Source organism: Trachinotus anak, unplaced genomic scaffold (genome assembly GCF_046630095.1).
Source record: "Trachinotus anak isolate AG129_WGS33_773 ecotype Australia unplaced genomic scaffold, CSIRO_AGI_Tana_v1 ptg000039l, whole genome shotgun sequence".
Taxonomy (NCBI): domain Eukaryota; kingdom Metazoa; phylum Chordata; class Actinopteri; order Carangiformes; family Carangidae; genus Trachinotus; species Trachinotus anak.
This window is the reverse complement of record NW_027273890.1, coordinates 3311055-3326217: the sequence shown is the minus strand read 5'-3', so window position 1 is coordinate 3326217 and position 15163 is coordinate 3311055. Positions and strand designations below refer to the sequence as shown.

The following is a 15163-nucleotide window of genomic DNA, read 5'->3' as shown; positions in this document are numbered from 1 at the left end:
TTTGTTCTGATCTTATCCTGTGATAGCTTCAAAATACTCTTACATGCACTAAAGGTCCCATATTGTAGAAAGTCAGATTTCCATGTCACTTTTGATTATAAAGCAGGTCAAGGTTCTGTATTAATACTGCAAAAGTCCACAGCCTTAAAACGAGCTGTCAGGACTTCTGTAACTTTGTGATGTCACAACCATTCACAGCCCTTAGCCCGGGCCATCTGGACCCGCTGTCCAACCTTTCAGGATCTGGTTTCCATGAGTGTTTACCTGACATCTGCTTTATTTTTATGTGATCATTTAGAACAGTCAGCCAATCAGAGGAGAGGCTCAGAGCCACTCCTCTGATTGGATGACCGACCTGTTGTTACCGGAGCTCCAGAGAGAAGCCTGAGAGAGGAGACGTAAAACTACACTGAGATAGTTTTTGTTGCTCAAAACCACAAACATATGGACATCAAGACTTCAAATAAAACAAAATACAGCTTTACTTTAAGATAGACTTACTTATGGAGACATAAGACACAGATATCAACCTCATGGTGTCACTACAGGAAAAAAAATCAGGGTCTCACCAAAGTCAGAGGGATTCATCATCTGGGAACCATGAGTGTCATCACCAAATTTCATGGCAATCCATCCAATAGTTGTAGAGATATTTCAGTCTGAACCAGCTGATAAACACTGCCATCGGCAGCAGCGCTGCTAGCAAGGCTAAAAATCATTAACTTCTATTCAAAGGTCTTTCGGTGCCTTGTGCGTGTTTCCATGCAGACTTTTCAGATGACCTTTTTTTTGTCCCGAGTATTTTTCACATAGCGGTTTCCCACTGCTTGACCTGTGGTTAGCCCACTGCCTAGTGCTCACCTGCAGCCTGCCTTTAGATAAATATTCCCTGTGGTTTCTGGGAGATCCTGGCTGTGACTGCTTTACCAGAATCCATCTCCACTCCAGCATCAGCAGCCACTTAGCATGAGGGAGAATGTGAGCTATTCTGAAGTGGGCAGACTACCTACCCTCTCAACCTGACCTTTACATCAGAGGTTTTATTACACTGGCGACATTGGCTGTCTTATCATTGATATTGTCTCTGACATAAATTAACTCAAAAAGAAGTATGACTTTGATTAAACATGACATTCAGCTAAATGTCAGATGCTGTAGCCTTTTTGATATTTGGAGACTAATTCATGAAGTGGCTCTTTGTCTTATGCTTTGCCCCCTCATCTGCTGGCACCGTGTCCCTAATATGATGCATTTAAAGACTAAATTTCCATTTATTGCTCACAGTGCATCAGACTAAATAACAGTTAGCTGATGGTTGAATATTTTGAATGAAAGATTGCCTAGTTAAAGCAGTGTTCTCAGGGGTTCAAGGTACAACCAGTAGATGAGGTCCAGTTTGAAGCAAACATCATGTTTCTAATCACTTTATAAAGTACATTTCTCCTCTGCCTTACAAGGTGCTACAAGGTGTTAGTGCATGTGGTTTCATGTTTTTAAGTGGCCAATGGAGCGTGTTGTTGTTAATGATGCAGCGTGCTGTGGCCAAAATAGATCAGGGACTGTCTTGGTCGCTCTGCTGCACCAGCACTGTGTCCTTATTAAGATGAATGTGGGAGCATGTGCTTTATGTGCACATCCCTCCAACAATAGTTTACATCCTCCAGAGGAAGTTGACTGAACATGAGCTTCATGCACTTTTTCAGCTCCATGCTGCACAGTTGCAAACAGTCACACATGCCAACTTCTAAATTATTCATTCATTAGCCATACTGCTTATCCTTTGAGGGTGATGGGGGTGGGGGGGCTTCCTTTGGAGGCTGCATCAGACTGACTGCGTCACAGCGGTGCAACTAGTCAAAGCCTTCTTCAAATGTGACCAAGAAATGCTAACTTTGTTTTCTGGGCAACAAGAGATCTGACGGTCCTTCATGACACAGGTTGGTTTGGCCTTCGCGTTCTACAACGGCTACAAAGAGCCAAACTTTCGTAAAAGGCATCTGCCAAAGGATGCAGCCCCCTGAATTGGGACACAGCTCTAGAGACATACCACCATTCACTCACATTCACACGTACAGGCAATTTAGAGTTCCCACTGAAACTAACCTGCATGTCTTTGTATTGTGGGAGGAAGCCAGAGTACTTGGAGGAACATGCAAACTCTGCGCAGAAAGACCCCAGACATCTGGCAGGTTCAAACCCGAACCTTTTTGCTGTGAGCCGACCTTTAGAAATAAAAGGTCCAATGACTTCCTCAACGTCACCTCGATCAAAGCTTTTGAGCTGGTTGTTTTTATTCCAGCTTATGACTGTGCAGTTTTAAACCTCGACTGTACCTGCTCAGATGACTGGTTTCAAAAGTGCAGCTTCGCTTCTAATGTTGACTGTTGTTGTGTTGTTCACCTGTCAGTTGGGAGTGAATTTTAGCAGCAATTAAACTATTACATCTATCTCATATTGAGGCCTACTATACTGGCACATAAGACCTCTGCATGGCTGCAGCTGAGCTGAGCTCTGATGGGAATGACATGAGGTCATCAAACCGCAGGTACTAACAAGAATGATTAAGTTGTCCCACCCCCACAGGCACACCAAAACTAATTGCAGAGTGAGGGAGCTGTCCATCAATCACTGTCTGTACATGCCCACAGAGACCTGAGAGGAGGTCTGAAGAGGCAGAATAAGTGAAAACACCTGCGTGGGAGGACCATGTGGTGTGAAGGAGCTTTATGTGCAAGTAGCAGAAAGCAAAATGGCCTAAACGTGCAACGTCATCTTGTTTTCATTTGGAATTGGAATCCAGTTTGCACGGCTGGGTTAGGATGACCATTTACATGTCCAAACATTCAAGCAGGATTTCCCATAAACTTTGTTATAACTTAAATATATATGACGTGTGCATGTAAACATACTCAGGTGGAGGCAGCATCAGGTGGAAACACTCACCAGGCCTGAGCAGTGTGGGCAGGGAGACGGTCACCGGAGGAAGACGGGCCCCTGAGGGAAGCACAGCACGTCGCTGTCCATGAGTGACGTTGATGGTGGAGTGGGAGGAGTGGAGGGGGTGATGGGAGGGTTAGAATAACTTGTAATGGAGGAGATTCGAGCCAGACAGAGATACTGTATCCTGTCAACTCTAGACACACTCCACCATGCCAGACATAAATTCTGAAAAACAGAAACACATTCCACTTGGATACCATCATTCAAGTAGGCTGCTGATACGTTGGGCAACTGTGACGGACAGTCACCGAGGAACATTTTGTTCCCATGAAATGTAAGAAGATTCTTCCTTTGACTTCACTTTTGCCACTAGTGGGAGTTAGTTATTTCCATCTTCCATCACGAGCCAATCTCCACCCTGGGGGGATTTGTATTTAGCATCTCACAAGCACGTGAGGGTGGGGTTAATGGGTGCACTACCAGCCTCTGCATTGGAGAATGTCTTAATTTTAGGCACTGCCTCTTTTCATATCAGTGTATCAGCTGCTTCTACTGTTAAGGGCTGAAACATCTGATCTGATAAAGGTCATTTCCTGTTTAGAGTCAACATTCCTGTATTTCAGATTAAGTAACCGCTATAAAAGAGACTTTAATGACTCACACATCCTCAACTTTGTGAATCTAATCAGCCGTTCTCACACTGCAGTGGCAGTCGTCCAGTGGTGCTTTTGGTTTGGTTACCATTCGCTAACTGTCCACCACTGGTGGCTACTGCACAAACTCTGTTTTGTAGGAAACTTTTAAACAGGAGGTCAGGCACTGAAACAGTTCCACACTTCAAGGAGGTTTTATTTCCAAAACTAGGTATCGTAGCATTTCATAGGCATTTTTAAAACCTCCAATATTTTGACTTTGATATATTTCTGTGTGTGCACATCTTTGTTTTTGCACTTGTGCATCTGACTCTTTACCCATTTTTTGCAATTTGTGTTACAAATTTTTAAGTACAGAGTTCAGTTGATTCATAAGACAACTAGTTGGCTGATTTCAGCCCATTAACTTTCTGGTTAAGAGGCCCAGATTTTCATTTGATTTCTGTGGGCAGATGTGGAATGTGCAGCCTTTAACAGTAACACAAAGCAGATCCTGACAGAGCAGAAGGCTTGTGTTCTTGCAGTGACACAATTAGTCGTGGATAAGGTGAGTGGCAGAGCAGCAGCGAAGATGAAAGATGCTTTCAGAGGTCAACAGTCGTGATAACCCCTGGGCCTAATCTTTCAAAGCTAATAGAGACACAGTCCTGTTGTGATAAAACAAGGATGAATGATACAAAGCAGTCAAACGTCGACTGGAATCATAAAGCTGTCCTGTGCTGTCGTTTATTGTCTGTAATCTACAAATGAGGGAGTGGTGAAGAAGGCAAATTGGTGAAAATTAAGTTTGTAGGATTTTTTTTTCCATGTGCACCAGCAGGAAGATGATGGCAAAACAGACTCAGAGGGACAGACTACAGACATGGTCAGGAAGGAAACATCAGTGGTGACATCCTGTTTGTATTCATCCTCATCAAGTACTCATCTTTTTCTGGAAGCACCTCATTTGAATCTTCTGTTGGAGGCCATTATCATTATACCCTTCCTGTTTATCAGCCTCAGTCCTCATGTTCTTGCTGCAACCTCATGAAATGATTATGGAAACTGTTGGATGGTTATCGGATTAGCCCAGGCACTTGACAAATCATGAGTTCTGTTGGAGCAATCCCACCGCTGAGTGACCGCAGCTGATGCTTAAACAAGGTTTTAGAGTTCTTGTTGGAGAGATGAACATTAAGCTTTTCAGTCTGTTTATTGCTGTGCTAATACACGGGTCTTACTTCATCATTTAAACTTAATAGCATTGCTGAGGTCTGTTGTCAGTATTGTAGTGCGAATGCTTAACCAGCTCCAGTGCTACACGTGTCTTTTCTAATGAAAATGCTGCAGTTCACTGAATACCCATAAAAAGTCTTATTTAAAGCTGCAATAATAGATTTTCAGCCAGGAGGAGGAGGCAGCACAACAAGCTCTTGTTAACACAATACTGAAATATTGGTTGTGTCTTGAAATCACTCACTCATTCACTACTCACTCTCCAGGGAGTCCTATAGAGCACTATATAGTGAGTTCATCTGTAAAATGAAAAAGCAATTTCGGACGCTTCTCGGCTAATTTTTTCAGTGCGAGCACAATGCATGATGCCATATATTACTTGGCTAGTGACCATTGGTTGTACACAACTTTTTATGATGCATTGTGGGATACTATCCACCATATATGGTATAATGATTCTCACTATGCATTCAGACAGCACTACAAAATGGCAAACACACTATATAGTCGACTATATAAGGAGTGATTGCAGACACAGCCAATATCACCTTTGAGGCTAATATGTTGGCTAACAGTTGCATATTTTTTGGCCAGTTGATTCAGAGCAATTAGCTTCTGGCTTTTCAGCTGCTGAATGCTCTACTGTGTTCACTGCTGTTTTGTGAGACTGAACCACAACAGTAAAGTTGTCGGCTGTAAAACTGAAACAATGAGCTGAAAGATGCTAAGATGGTCTGTAGAACTGGTGGAAACTGCAGAGTTGGTGATAAATCTCTCTGGGGTTGTCACTCTGAATGACCCCTTTCAAATTACACAAACCAATTTTCCTCACAGTTTGCATAAAATTTTGATCAGTGCAGCTTTAATTCTATTCTTGAAGCCTGTTTGTTTTCTGGTTCTGTCTGCATTGTCAGTTGCTAATGAAATATAACATTAAAACTTTTTGGGTTCATCTTTCACGAATGAAGCGGTACTAATGTAATTATATTAACTCAACAGCAAATAATCAACCGTACAACTAACCAGTTCTCTCCTCTGTTTTCAGGTGTCTTCATCTTGTGTCCCAGCAACAAACTATGAGCTGGTAAGTAACATGTTTATTTTAGTAATTGCTTCCATGCTGTATGTGCTCAGCAGAGATTGTTGGGTCCTTACTGGTGGAGAATTATTGCAAACAGGGCTGTAAAGCAACAGCCTCTATCAGCTACATTACCGAGGTAGTTACTATTTGCAGATAATGACCCATTATCTGGAGGCCCCCTGAGACAAACTTGTGATTTGGGCCTATATAAATAAACTGGACTTTACTTGATTTAACCATTATCTGGCAGTTGTTTTCTCTGTTCTGCTAAAGTTGTAAAGAGGGATATTGAAATTCATATCTTTTGGCTGCTGTTGCATGAAGAAAAAAAGAAAAGAAAAAAGATCTGGATAAGAATGGTAAATTAACTTCTGTGTCCTTGCATCTGCTTTATCATGATGACGTCTTTTGTTCTTTAAAATAACACTGAACGAAGTGGGATGTAGTCTGAGAATGAAGTGATTTTGCAAGGGCAATAAAAAACATGCTTGCTCCGTTGCCTTATATGGTATTGGCATTACAAGCTGTGTTAGACTTGGATATGGTTTTGCTCGCTCTCCTTCTTTGCATGTTGTGTGTTTAAATGGTTTTGGGTGCTCGACAAACCAAAGCAAACATCCCCTGCACTTTTCTACGCTCACAGAGAAAATATTTCACAGAAAGTCTTGTTTTTCTTTCATAAAAGCTACAGTAATCAAGCAAGAACGTATTATCCTCTACAGATGCTTCGCACTAGATGCTTTCTGCATGAAGACATCTGTTTAAGATGTGCAGCCGTATGGGCCAAGCTTTCTGGGCATTGTTATTGGTCTGCTCTTGAGTTCTTTGGTTTCTGAAATGAACACCTTTGGACACAGAGTGCAAGAATTTACCACAAACTCTGCCTCCCACAGTACCTGCTGGCCTCCACATGACAGAAAAACATACACTTTACTCATTTAACCTGCAGCCTGACAGGTGACCTCTGATCATTCGTTAAAGTGCAGTGGTTCCTAACCCCGTTCCAACTTGTGGCCCACTTGAAAATCTTGCGCTCCCACATCTGACACTGCAACAATATGGAGGCCAAATGATGCCTCCTCAGAGCACTTTATATGTTAATAACAACTGAACATTCAGGATTGAACTGAAAGCAGAAGAAGCTCAATTTTTCTTTTTTGTTTGACATGATGGAGATCACCTGTCAATTCACCATCTGTCCCTTCACTCTCTTTGCTTTTAACTCCTCCTGTTGCTAACTAGCTGTCCATACTCCAGTTTTTTCTATGGATGTAATCTTTTAGCACGCAATCAGACTGAGATAACAAATACAGTGTTGTCTGGCAGCAAAGTGGTCCAGCCGGCGACAACATAAAAGTTCTTATCAGTGGATCACAGTGGCCTTAATACGACAAAAAAACAAAAAACAATGAAAGGAGTTTAGATTTTAAAAAAGTTTAAAAAGATCATTTCACTTTAATACATTTAAAAATTATTATTTATATTTTTATTTTTTTAATACTCATTCATTCAGCCTTAATTTATAACACAGCTGATGGAGGTTGTTCCATAACAAGAAGTCAACAACAAAAACAAGAGAGGAAAAAAAAGGGGCAGCACAACAGCTGTTGAAAACACAACAATGACATATTATCACTTTATAAATTGTTATGGCTAACATGTTAGCTAACAGTCACCTGCTTTTACAACCAGTTGATTCAAAGCAATTAGTGTCTGGCTTTCCGGCTGCTGAATACTATAATTACATCTTTTTACCGGAATTGTACTGTTTTGCAAATGATTTGTGACCCACTTGCATCCCTTTGCGGCCGACCACTGGGCCCCGGCCCACAGGTTGGGAACCACTGCAGAATTAACATTACTGCCTGGGACCTTCATAGGCAGAAATATAATGACTTGTTTTTGAACTTGGCTTGGTTGACTCAGTTTTCACTTAGTGCAAACACAGAACAGAACATGTTTCTGTCCTTTTTGGTCCATGTTATGTTTTAATAGAAAGAAGAGGGAAACAGAAACCGCAGAGCATGTCCCTCTATTATGTCTTCCTTCTCCTCTGCTTGCCAACAGGAGTCTCCCCAGAGGCTTTTGTGCCTGCATTAGAGGTGCTGATTGCTCTCATAAATGCTGATGAGCTGAGGTGTAAAACATTTGTTGGCATGTCTTTACTGTACCACTGAGGCGAGTGCAGAAAGAAAACAGCAAAAAGCTGTGAAAGCTGTGTGAGACGATGCCTGTCAAGACCAACAATGGGCCTGAAAATACAGCCAGATGAACCACGTGGCCACTGAGGGAATATGAAGCAGATATGGACTGAACACCTGCTGCGATTAGGACGGGAGAAAGCCTGTCTGCATTCACTTTAAGTGAAAATACATATTACATAGATGAGTAAATCATGTGTCAACCGTCTGGTGTAAGACGGGAACTGGGTGATGCTGTTTGAGTGTTTTTTGTGTAGATGTGCGAGCGTGCATGCCAACGAGCGTTCCCAACCACAGCGCTCCAGCCTGAGGTGTGTGTCAGCTCCTCAGCCCCATGTTTGGTAAATTCCTTCACTCTCAGCCAGAGACCAACATGAGTTACTGCCCCACTCAGGTGCAGACTGATTACAACATCCACCATATATTAACTTAGTTGGAGAAAAATGTGGGAGAAAAAAAAAAAAAGGCTAATTTTTGTGAATCCAGACGTTCCAGTAAGATTATTACCGGATGATAATGCTTCTGCTGAATTAAACTCAGATTCTTTCTTGCAGCTGTTACTCAGCAGCAGAAGAATAATGAGAGCTTTCTTGTGATTTTACTGTTTCAAGAGGCACTGTTTAGGTCATAAGGACATTTTTTAATGTACCCTAAAGATCCTGTGAAGCAAATTTGCTTATAAACAATGGTAAATGCTACATTTATATTGCGTTTTCTAGCCTTAGAGACCACTCAGAACTCTTCACAATATGCTCACTGATGGAACAGCTATCAGAATTTGGGGTTCAGTATCTTCACCAAGACCACTTCAAGGTGTGCCCACTTTAAAACACGGACTGGAGGAGCCGGGGATCGAACCACCAAACTTCTGCTTTACCTCCTGAGCCACAGCCAGCACAAAGACACAATATATACGTGAGAAAACTATTCTTGAAGGCTGAACTTTGTGGTACTGAATTGTGGAGTTAGTGGTTCTCCTGCACAGTCTTGAGTTAGGTTAGTGTATCTTACCAACAGCCAACAGAATACCAACGGCGCGGTGGCCTTATTTAAATTTCCAAAGGATGGTGAAAGGAAGAAGAGGTGGATTGAGCTTGATCACCACCAAAAGTCATCTCTGTGGTTGCAATTTTTCAGCACCATGTCTTTTAAACAGTCACTAAAACCAACTGGGTATTAATGGATTATAGGCTGCTACTGTAAATTTCTACACTTTTAATTCTATTTTTTCCGTGGTTTGTATTTGGCAGCAACAGGGAGGGCAATCGTCTTTAAAACCAAGATTTCTGTCATTCCAAGAGTTTGGAATGACAGAAAACTGAGTGCAGACAACAAGATTCAAAACATGTTTGGTCCCTGGCTGTTATCACATTGATGTGGGGGTGTTTGCCCTGTGCAGCTGATCTCAGACAACGTGTACTGATTGCAAGATTATTTCGGCTGCAGAGATCTGCAACAGAATCGCAATAGTGAACTAACACATGCAAGAAGTGTTTGTGAAAATAACTACAGTGTATAAAGGTTGAACATGAGACTCTGGTCTTTCCAGACAGTGAAGCATAAAAAGGTCAGTTAGTTAACAGTCTCCCAGCAAGCACCATTTAGTAGGTGCTATGGGACATTCGATGGTATCACATGGTCTTCCTCAGAAGATGGAGTCGGCAAAATTATCATGGAACTGTATATGTTCCACTTTCCATATTTCTGAGCACTTAAACTTCACTCTTGAGCTCGACGACAGTCATTGACACAAACAGTCTCACCACACGGTCCATTTAGTAACTGGATTCAGGAGCTTTCGGTCGTATCAAGCCATCTTCTAAAGCACACGGAGGAAGCCAAGTTTTCATGGATTTGTAAACATTCAAGATTCCATTTTTCTAAGCGCTTTAAGAACTTCTCGTCCACGTTGGCTTAAAATCAAACACGTCTGCAGTTCACAGTGAGGTCAAGATGTCTTTTGAAACCACTCAGACTATGATGAGCACAAGCTTGGATTGTGGGAAAAGTCATGCAGGCTGAATGAGCCTTTATGGAGTTGTGTTAATAGAGATCTGAAATGAACTGGATGAAGGGAGCTATTGCCATAGTACTTATTTTTATTCTAGTCTGCTGTCAAACTGTGGATGTAGGTACTTTTGTGGAGCCACATTGTTCAGTGTAATTAGGAAATTGTCTGGCTTGTAGTGCTGATTGAAATATAGTAACCCACTGGTTACTAACTCTGGAGAGTGAGTTTGGAATGAAGCGGTCCACTGTGGGGAAGGTGATGCCAACTGGCTGTCCATTTATTGTAACTGATGATGTGTGCTTGGAAGATCCCATCCAGCAGTGATGACGACAGAAGTGACTGTTGCTCAGATGTGCCCTCATGTTGAGCCAGCGCTTCCAGAAATAGATTTTGTTTTGCACAAACAAAAAAGGGCAGAGGATGAGGGGATGGAGGGAGAGAGAGATTTTAGGGATTCAGGTGAGGTAGACTGCACATCTGGACTCATGCCTCCCAGAAACACATAAAGAATGCATGCACTCACAAGCAGAGATATGCACAAAAACCATAAACCACCGACACCTACGTCATCCAGCTTCTTTTTTTAATAGGTCTTGTGTAGTGGAGGAACGGGGCCAGGACATTGCTGAATAATGTGTAACTGCAGGGCAAAGATGGTCTAGATGTGGTCCAATTAGTGCTGTGTTTAGACCCACACATATTTCCCTGATGTGCCCAGTATTACGCTGTGTACACAGGCCTCAACCAGGCATCCTGTTACGACATACAGTATGATCCCAGTTCCCTGGGAATGCATGAACTGGCTAGTACAGTCAGTCTGCATGCTTAATACTGAATTAAAGCCAAAATTCACGTGCCAAAGTTTAAGTGTCCTGTGGGAGAACCCAGCATTATCAAATGTGTATATATTACATAAGAACTAAAAGTGCTCTGAAGATGACTGGACTTCATGTTTCTTACTCTGCAGCCTCCACTTCAGCTCAGACAGAGGAAAGTTAAGTTCAGTCTCAAAGGGATGATGTCTAAAACACAGAGGGGAAGTTACTTTAATGAATCTTATTTTACACAATTAATGATCCAATGCAAAATAAAGTCACCCTACTATCAAATTCCTTCTCCTTAATTGATTGACAAGGGGTTTTTTTTCACACAATGACCTGAAATTAAATCTATCACTGGTTTCTGATGCAGACACTGCACATTTTTTTAAAAACATCTTAAATCTCACTTGTTTCTTTGACTTTGTCTCAATAATATAACTTTATATTCTGCGGTTTGTGTCCTTGTTTTATGAATTGTTAATTTTGAAAAGCAAGTTTTCATTCTTAATCAAAAACTTAACTTATGAACTAGTAATTTACATGGTAAAAAAAACCAAAAACAGTCACAGTACTGAATTACACATAAACAGCAACCTGGTTTTATGAAGTGATTCCAGCAAGTTGAGATGTTGCAGTTAGGGGGGGGCAAAACAATTCCAGTCCCATTCACTGTGACTTATGATCATCATGGCCTTGTCTGCGTGCTAAGCTGTAATTTACTCTTCCCACTGTTCTTACCAGTGTTAGAAAGTACAGTATGAAGAAACATCAGCTCAGACTGTGGTTGCCCTGAGCCCGTTCAGTCATGTGGGGATGTCCAAACTTCAGTAACAGCTGGTTATTGGAAGCCAACGTCCTCCTCCTTCTGTCCATCAATGTTGCATTGTGGTTCGGTTTCCTCTGGCAGGTTCAGCAGTTTCTCCTCTGGCTCTGTGACACCTTCGTTGACATCCTGTCAGGGGCCTTTGTGGCTGCAAAGTGTGACTGGTATGACATTGTTAGAGAAATAACTTCACACCAGGTAGCTCGTCTGGTTTGGTGGTTTGCTGTAACAAGTGGAAACAGTAGCTGTTCACATACAAACATGCAACAGTCCACACTGAAAACTCAATAACTGCAGATGAATTGTCATGAAAGTTTGAAGTTACATTCATGGTCCTCAGAGGATGAGTCCTGAAGACTCAGGTGATCCTCCAGATGCCACCACAAGATTGACAGTTGTGGTTCTGAGTGAAATGTCCCAACTACCATTGGATGGATCACAATGAAAGAACATTCATGTTCTCCAAAGTTGCATCATTGGGTCAGTTTGAATTTATCCAATACTTTGGTTTAGTTTATGATCATATATAGAGCTGAAATGATTACATCATGTCTGATCCACGATAGCGTGTGGCTCGTGTTGTTCTCACCCTGTGTATGTGTATCTGTGTGTGTGTGTGTGTGTGTGTGTGTGTGTGTGTATCATCATGGAAACGACAGTGTTTCAGAAGCTACCACAGAGGCGGGCAGGAGTAGTTTGGCAGGTGTCTGTCTGTCTGTGGAGAGATTTTGTCACAGCCTGCGAGGTCCAGTCATGAAACTTTACAGGTGTGTAGTCAGGATCAAAATAAAGGCTGAGTTCAAAGATGGGTGTGGTCCCACCCATGAGCGTGGAGTAACCATGCAATAATGTGATGATACTGAGTAGTGGGTGGGAACGTCAATGTGCTGACAGGTGGTTGCGGCTGCTGTGATCCCATCAGAGGATGTTCTCTAGTTTCAGCCTTTCATGAGGTTTACTTTCTATCGTCTGGGACTGAGCTGTATCTACTTCTGAGGCTGGATTTTGAGCTGTTAGTGTGGTTATGAATGTCAGTGGGATTTCAAATGAGGTTTTCTTATTTCTGTAGAACAATTCAAAGGTTCCACTTTGACTTCAGGTGTCCTCACCTTTAAAAATCACGCTCCCATCAGCCTCAGCACAGAGAGAGGATGGTGATGTGTGTGATGTCTTTAAAGGCATTTTTGGGTTATACAGCTGCAACATTACACACATACTTTAATATTATAAGATAAATGATTACATGTACACAACATCTCATATCTCACATGCTTGGGATGTTCAGTCTTAGCGATCACGTGGTTTAGATTATTTTCATGATGTTTCTACGTTATTACCATATTGGGACATAAGCAGAGCGAAGAGAAAGTAATTTGTTTAATAGGTGTGTGTGTGTGGGTGGGTGGGTGTGGCTGAGTGGACCTCCTCCACACACACACACACACACACACCCTCAAGGAGTAAAAATACTTGGCAGAAGCCTTCAGAGTCTCCCTCCTCTCTCTCACATGTTTGCAAAGGCTTTCGGTTACATAACAGAGTGAGTGGTCGGCTCGGTGCAGGAGCGGGGACAGGCGTGGTGAGAAACTCAGAAGTCAGAGGTGGTTTAGGGTCACAGACGGCTCAGGGGTTTTTCCCACAGCAGAGACTGTCCACTCTCCTCTCTTCTGGTCCACTGGGATCCCTGGCATTTTAGAAGCCCCCTCTACCCCAGGGGGATGGGAATGGGAATAAGCAAACACAACCCAAACCCTAACCCTGGACACACACAGGCCTGTACAGCCCCTCCCGCTTCAACACTGTGTTTACATTTCTGGGACATGGCTGTGTGAAAGCTGCAGATGAAGGACCACAGAGCATGAGATAGGAACAGCTGTGTGTGTGTGTGTGTGTTATTGAGTGGTAGGGCTGATTGTCTGATAATACATCAGTGTACAAGAGCAGAGAGAAGAGTGTGAATGCTCAGATGATGAGACAGCGTGGTGGGACCAGGTGGTTGAAAACATCTCATTTGTTCCTCAGTTTTGAATCATCATGTTTTCAACATTACATTTGGCACGTTGTCAATCAAGCAGGAACTGGCTCAGAGGAGGTTTCGGCTCTGGTGGAGGGAGCAGCATTGCCTTTTTAGGCAGCCACTGGAGGGGAAAACATTTGTCAAGGCTCTTGCCAAACAGCTGCGCTTTTACTTTGAAGACAAACAAACGTGTTCACAGCTTTCAACCTACACGAAGGCCACAAAACCCGGAGAGCTCTCTCACTGAAGCATCACACACCAGAGTGACAGAGCAGCTCGTGCAGTTTCCAGCAGCTGAGAGTTGGACTGACTTCACTGGGAAGGTCTGAGGACCCAGGTGGACCATCATCATGACAGCGAGTGTCTGGTCTGCAGTTTGCAGTTTGTGTCGATTCCCACTAGAAGGCACTATTTGACATGCCAGATAGACACCCCCACAGGTGTTCTGTGTGGTTTCTGTCAGTCTGTGCATCACCAACAGTGATGGACACAGTGGACAACACACAACATTCAGGCAACCAGAGGGAAGTGTTTTAAAGTAAATTCAGTTGTTTTAACCCCAAACATCTGGTGCTCCCAGTAGATGAAAACAAGCAAATTAAGATTAATTTAAATTTAATTTGAGGCTGATCCACAGTCAGCTGCAACAGATGCATCTCAGAAGAGAAGAGCAAAAACAAGCACTGTGTAGATTTTCATTTCTTTCCTCAGCCTGTGTTGCTTTGGGAACAGGAGGTGAACTGCAAATTCACATTTTAACTTTTTATTTACTAACTGGCGAGGCATAATTCTGCCGCCTAATTTCTCATCAAAGTAAAAATAATGTGTCCTTCCAGTGGCTTAGCAGGAACACAAGCACACTGAGGCATGTCTAAGGCCGCTGAGCTCTCCGTGTGGGCCAGTGTCCAGGCTGCAGTGTAAACACGGGAGTAGAGCTGGTGCTCAGCGTCCAGATGGTGCGTGTTTTTAACGTGTCCAAAGAAAGCAGTTGTCCCTAAAAACTGTACAAGGCTGAGGAAGGAAAGAAGGAGGGAGGGTGAGAGAGGGTGAGGATGGGGGTGTGGGGTGGGGAGGGTAGTTGGAGGAGACTCACACACACACACACACACACACACACACACACACACACATTTAGGCACAAGGATATGGTCAAAACAACAGCAGTGACATGTGAGGCCAGAGACACACACACACACATCATGTACAGCTCAGCCGTGTGTGATAAAAACTGATGCTTTCTTACACTCTCTCTCTCTCTCTCTTTCTCTTTCTCTCTCTCTCTCACACACACACACACACACACAGAATCAGCTACTGCAGGCTCCACCTCCCTGACTGAACGTAAACACTGAATCACAATCAATGCTGTCTGTTTCCTTTCACAAAGTAATACTCTCTCTC

The 15163-nt window shown here is 42.7% G+C and overlaps 1 protein-coding gene across 11 annotated transcripts in view; it reads left to right on the top strand.

The window, feature by feature from the left end:
- The window catches only part of tns1b (tensin 1b), a 161797-nt gene that overhangs the window by 82873 nt on the left and 63761 nt on the right, over positions 1–15163 (top strand). For all 11 annotated transcript variants that reach the window (XR_011687195.1, XM_071472737.1, XM_071472728.1 and 8 more), the window contains one exon: positions 5854–5892. Coding sequence is in view for 10 of the 11 variants with exons in the window: in XM_071472737.1 (XP_071328838.1) it covers positions 5854–5892 (39 nt within the window). In the remaining variant the exon portion in view is untranslated. The remainder of the gene's footprint in view (positions 1–5853; positions 5893–15163) is intronic.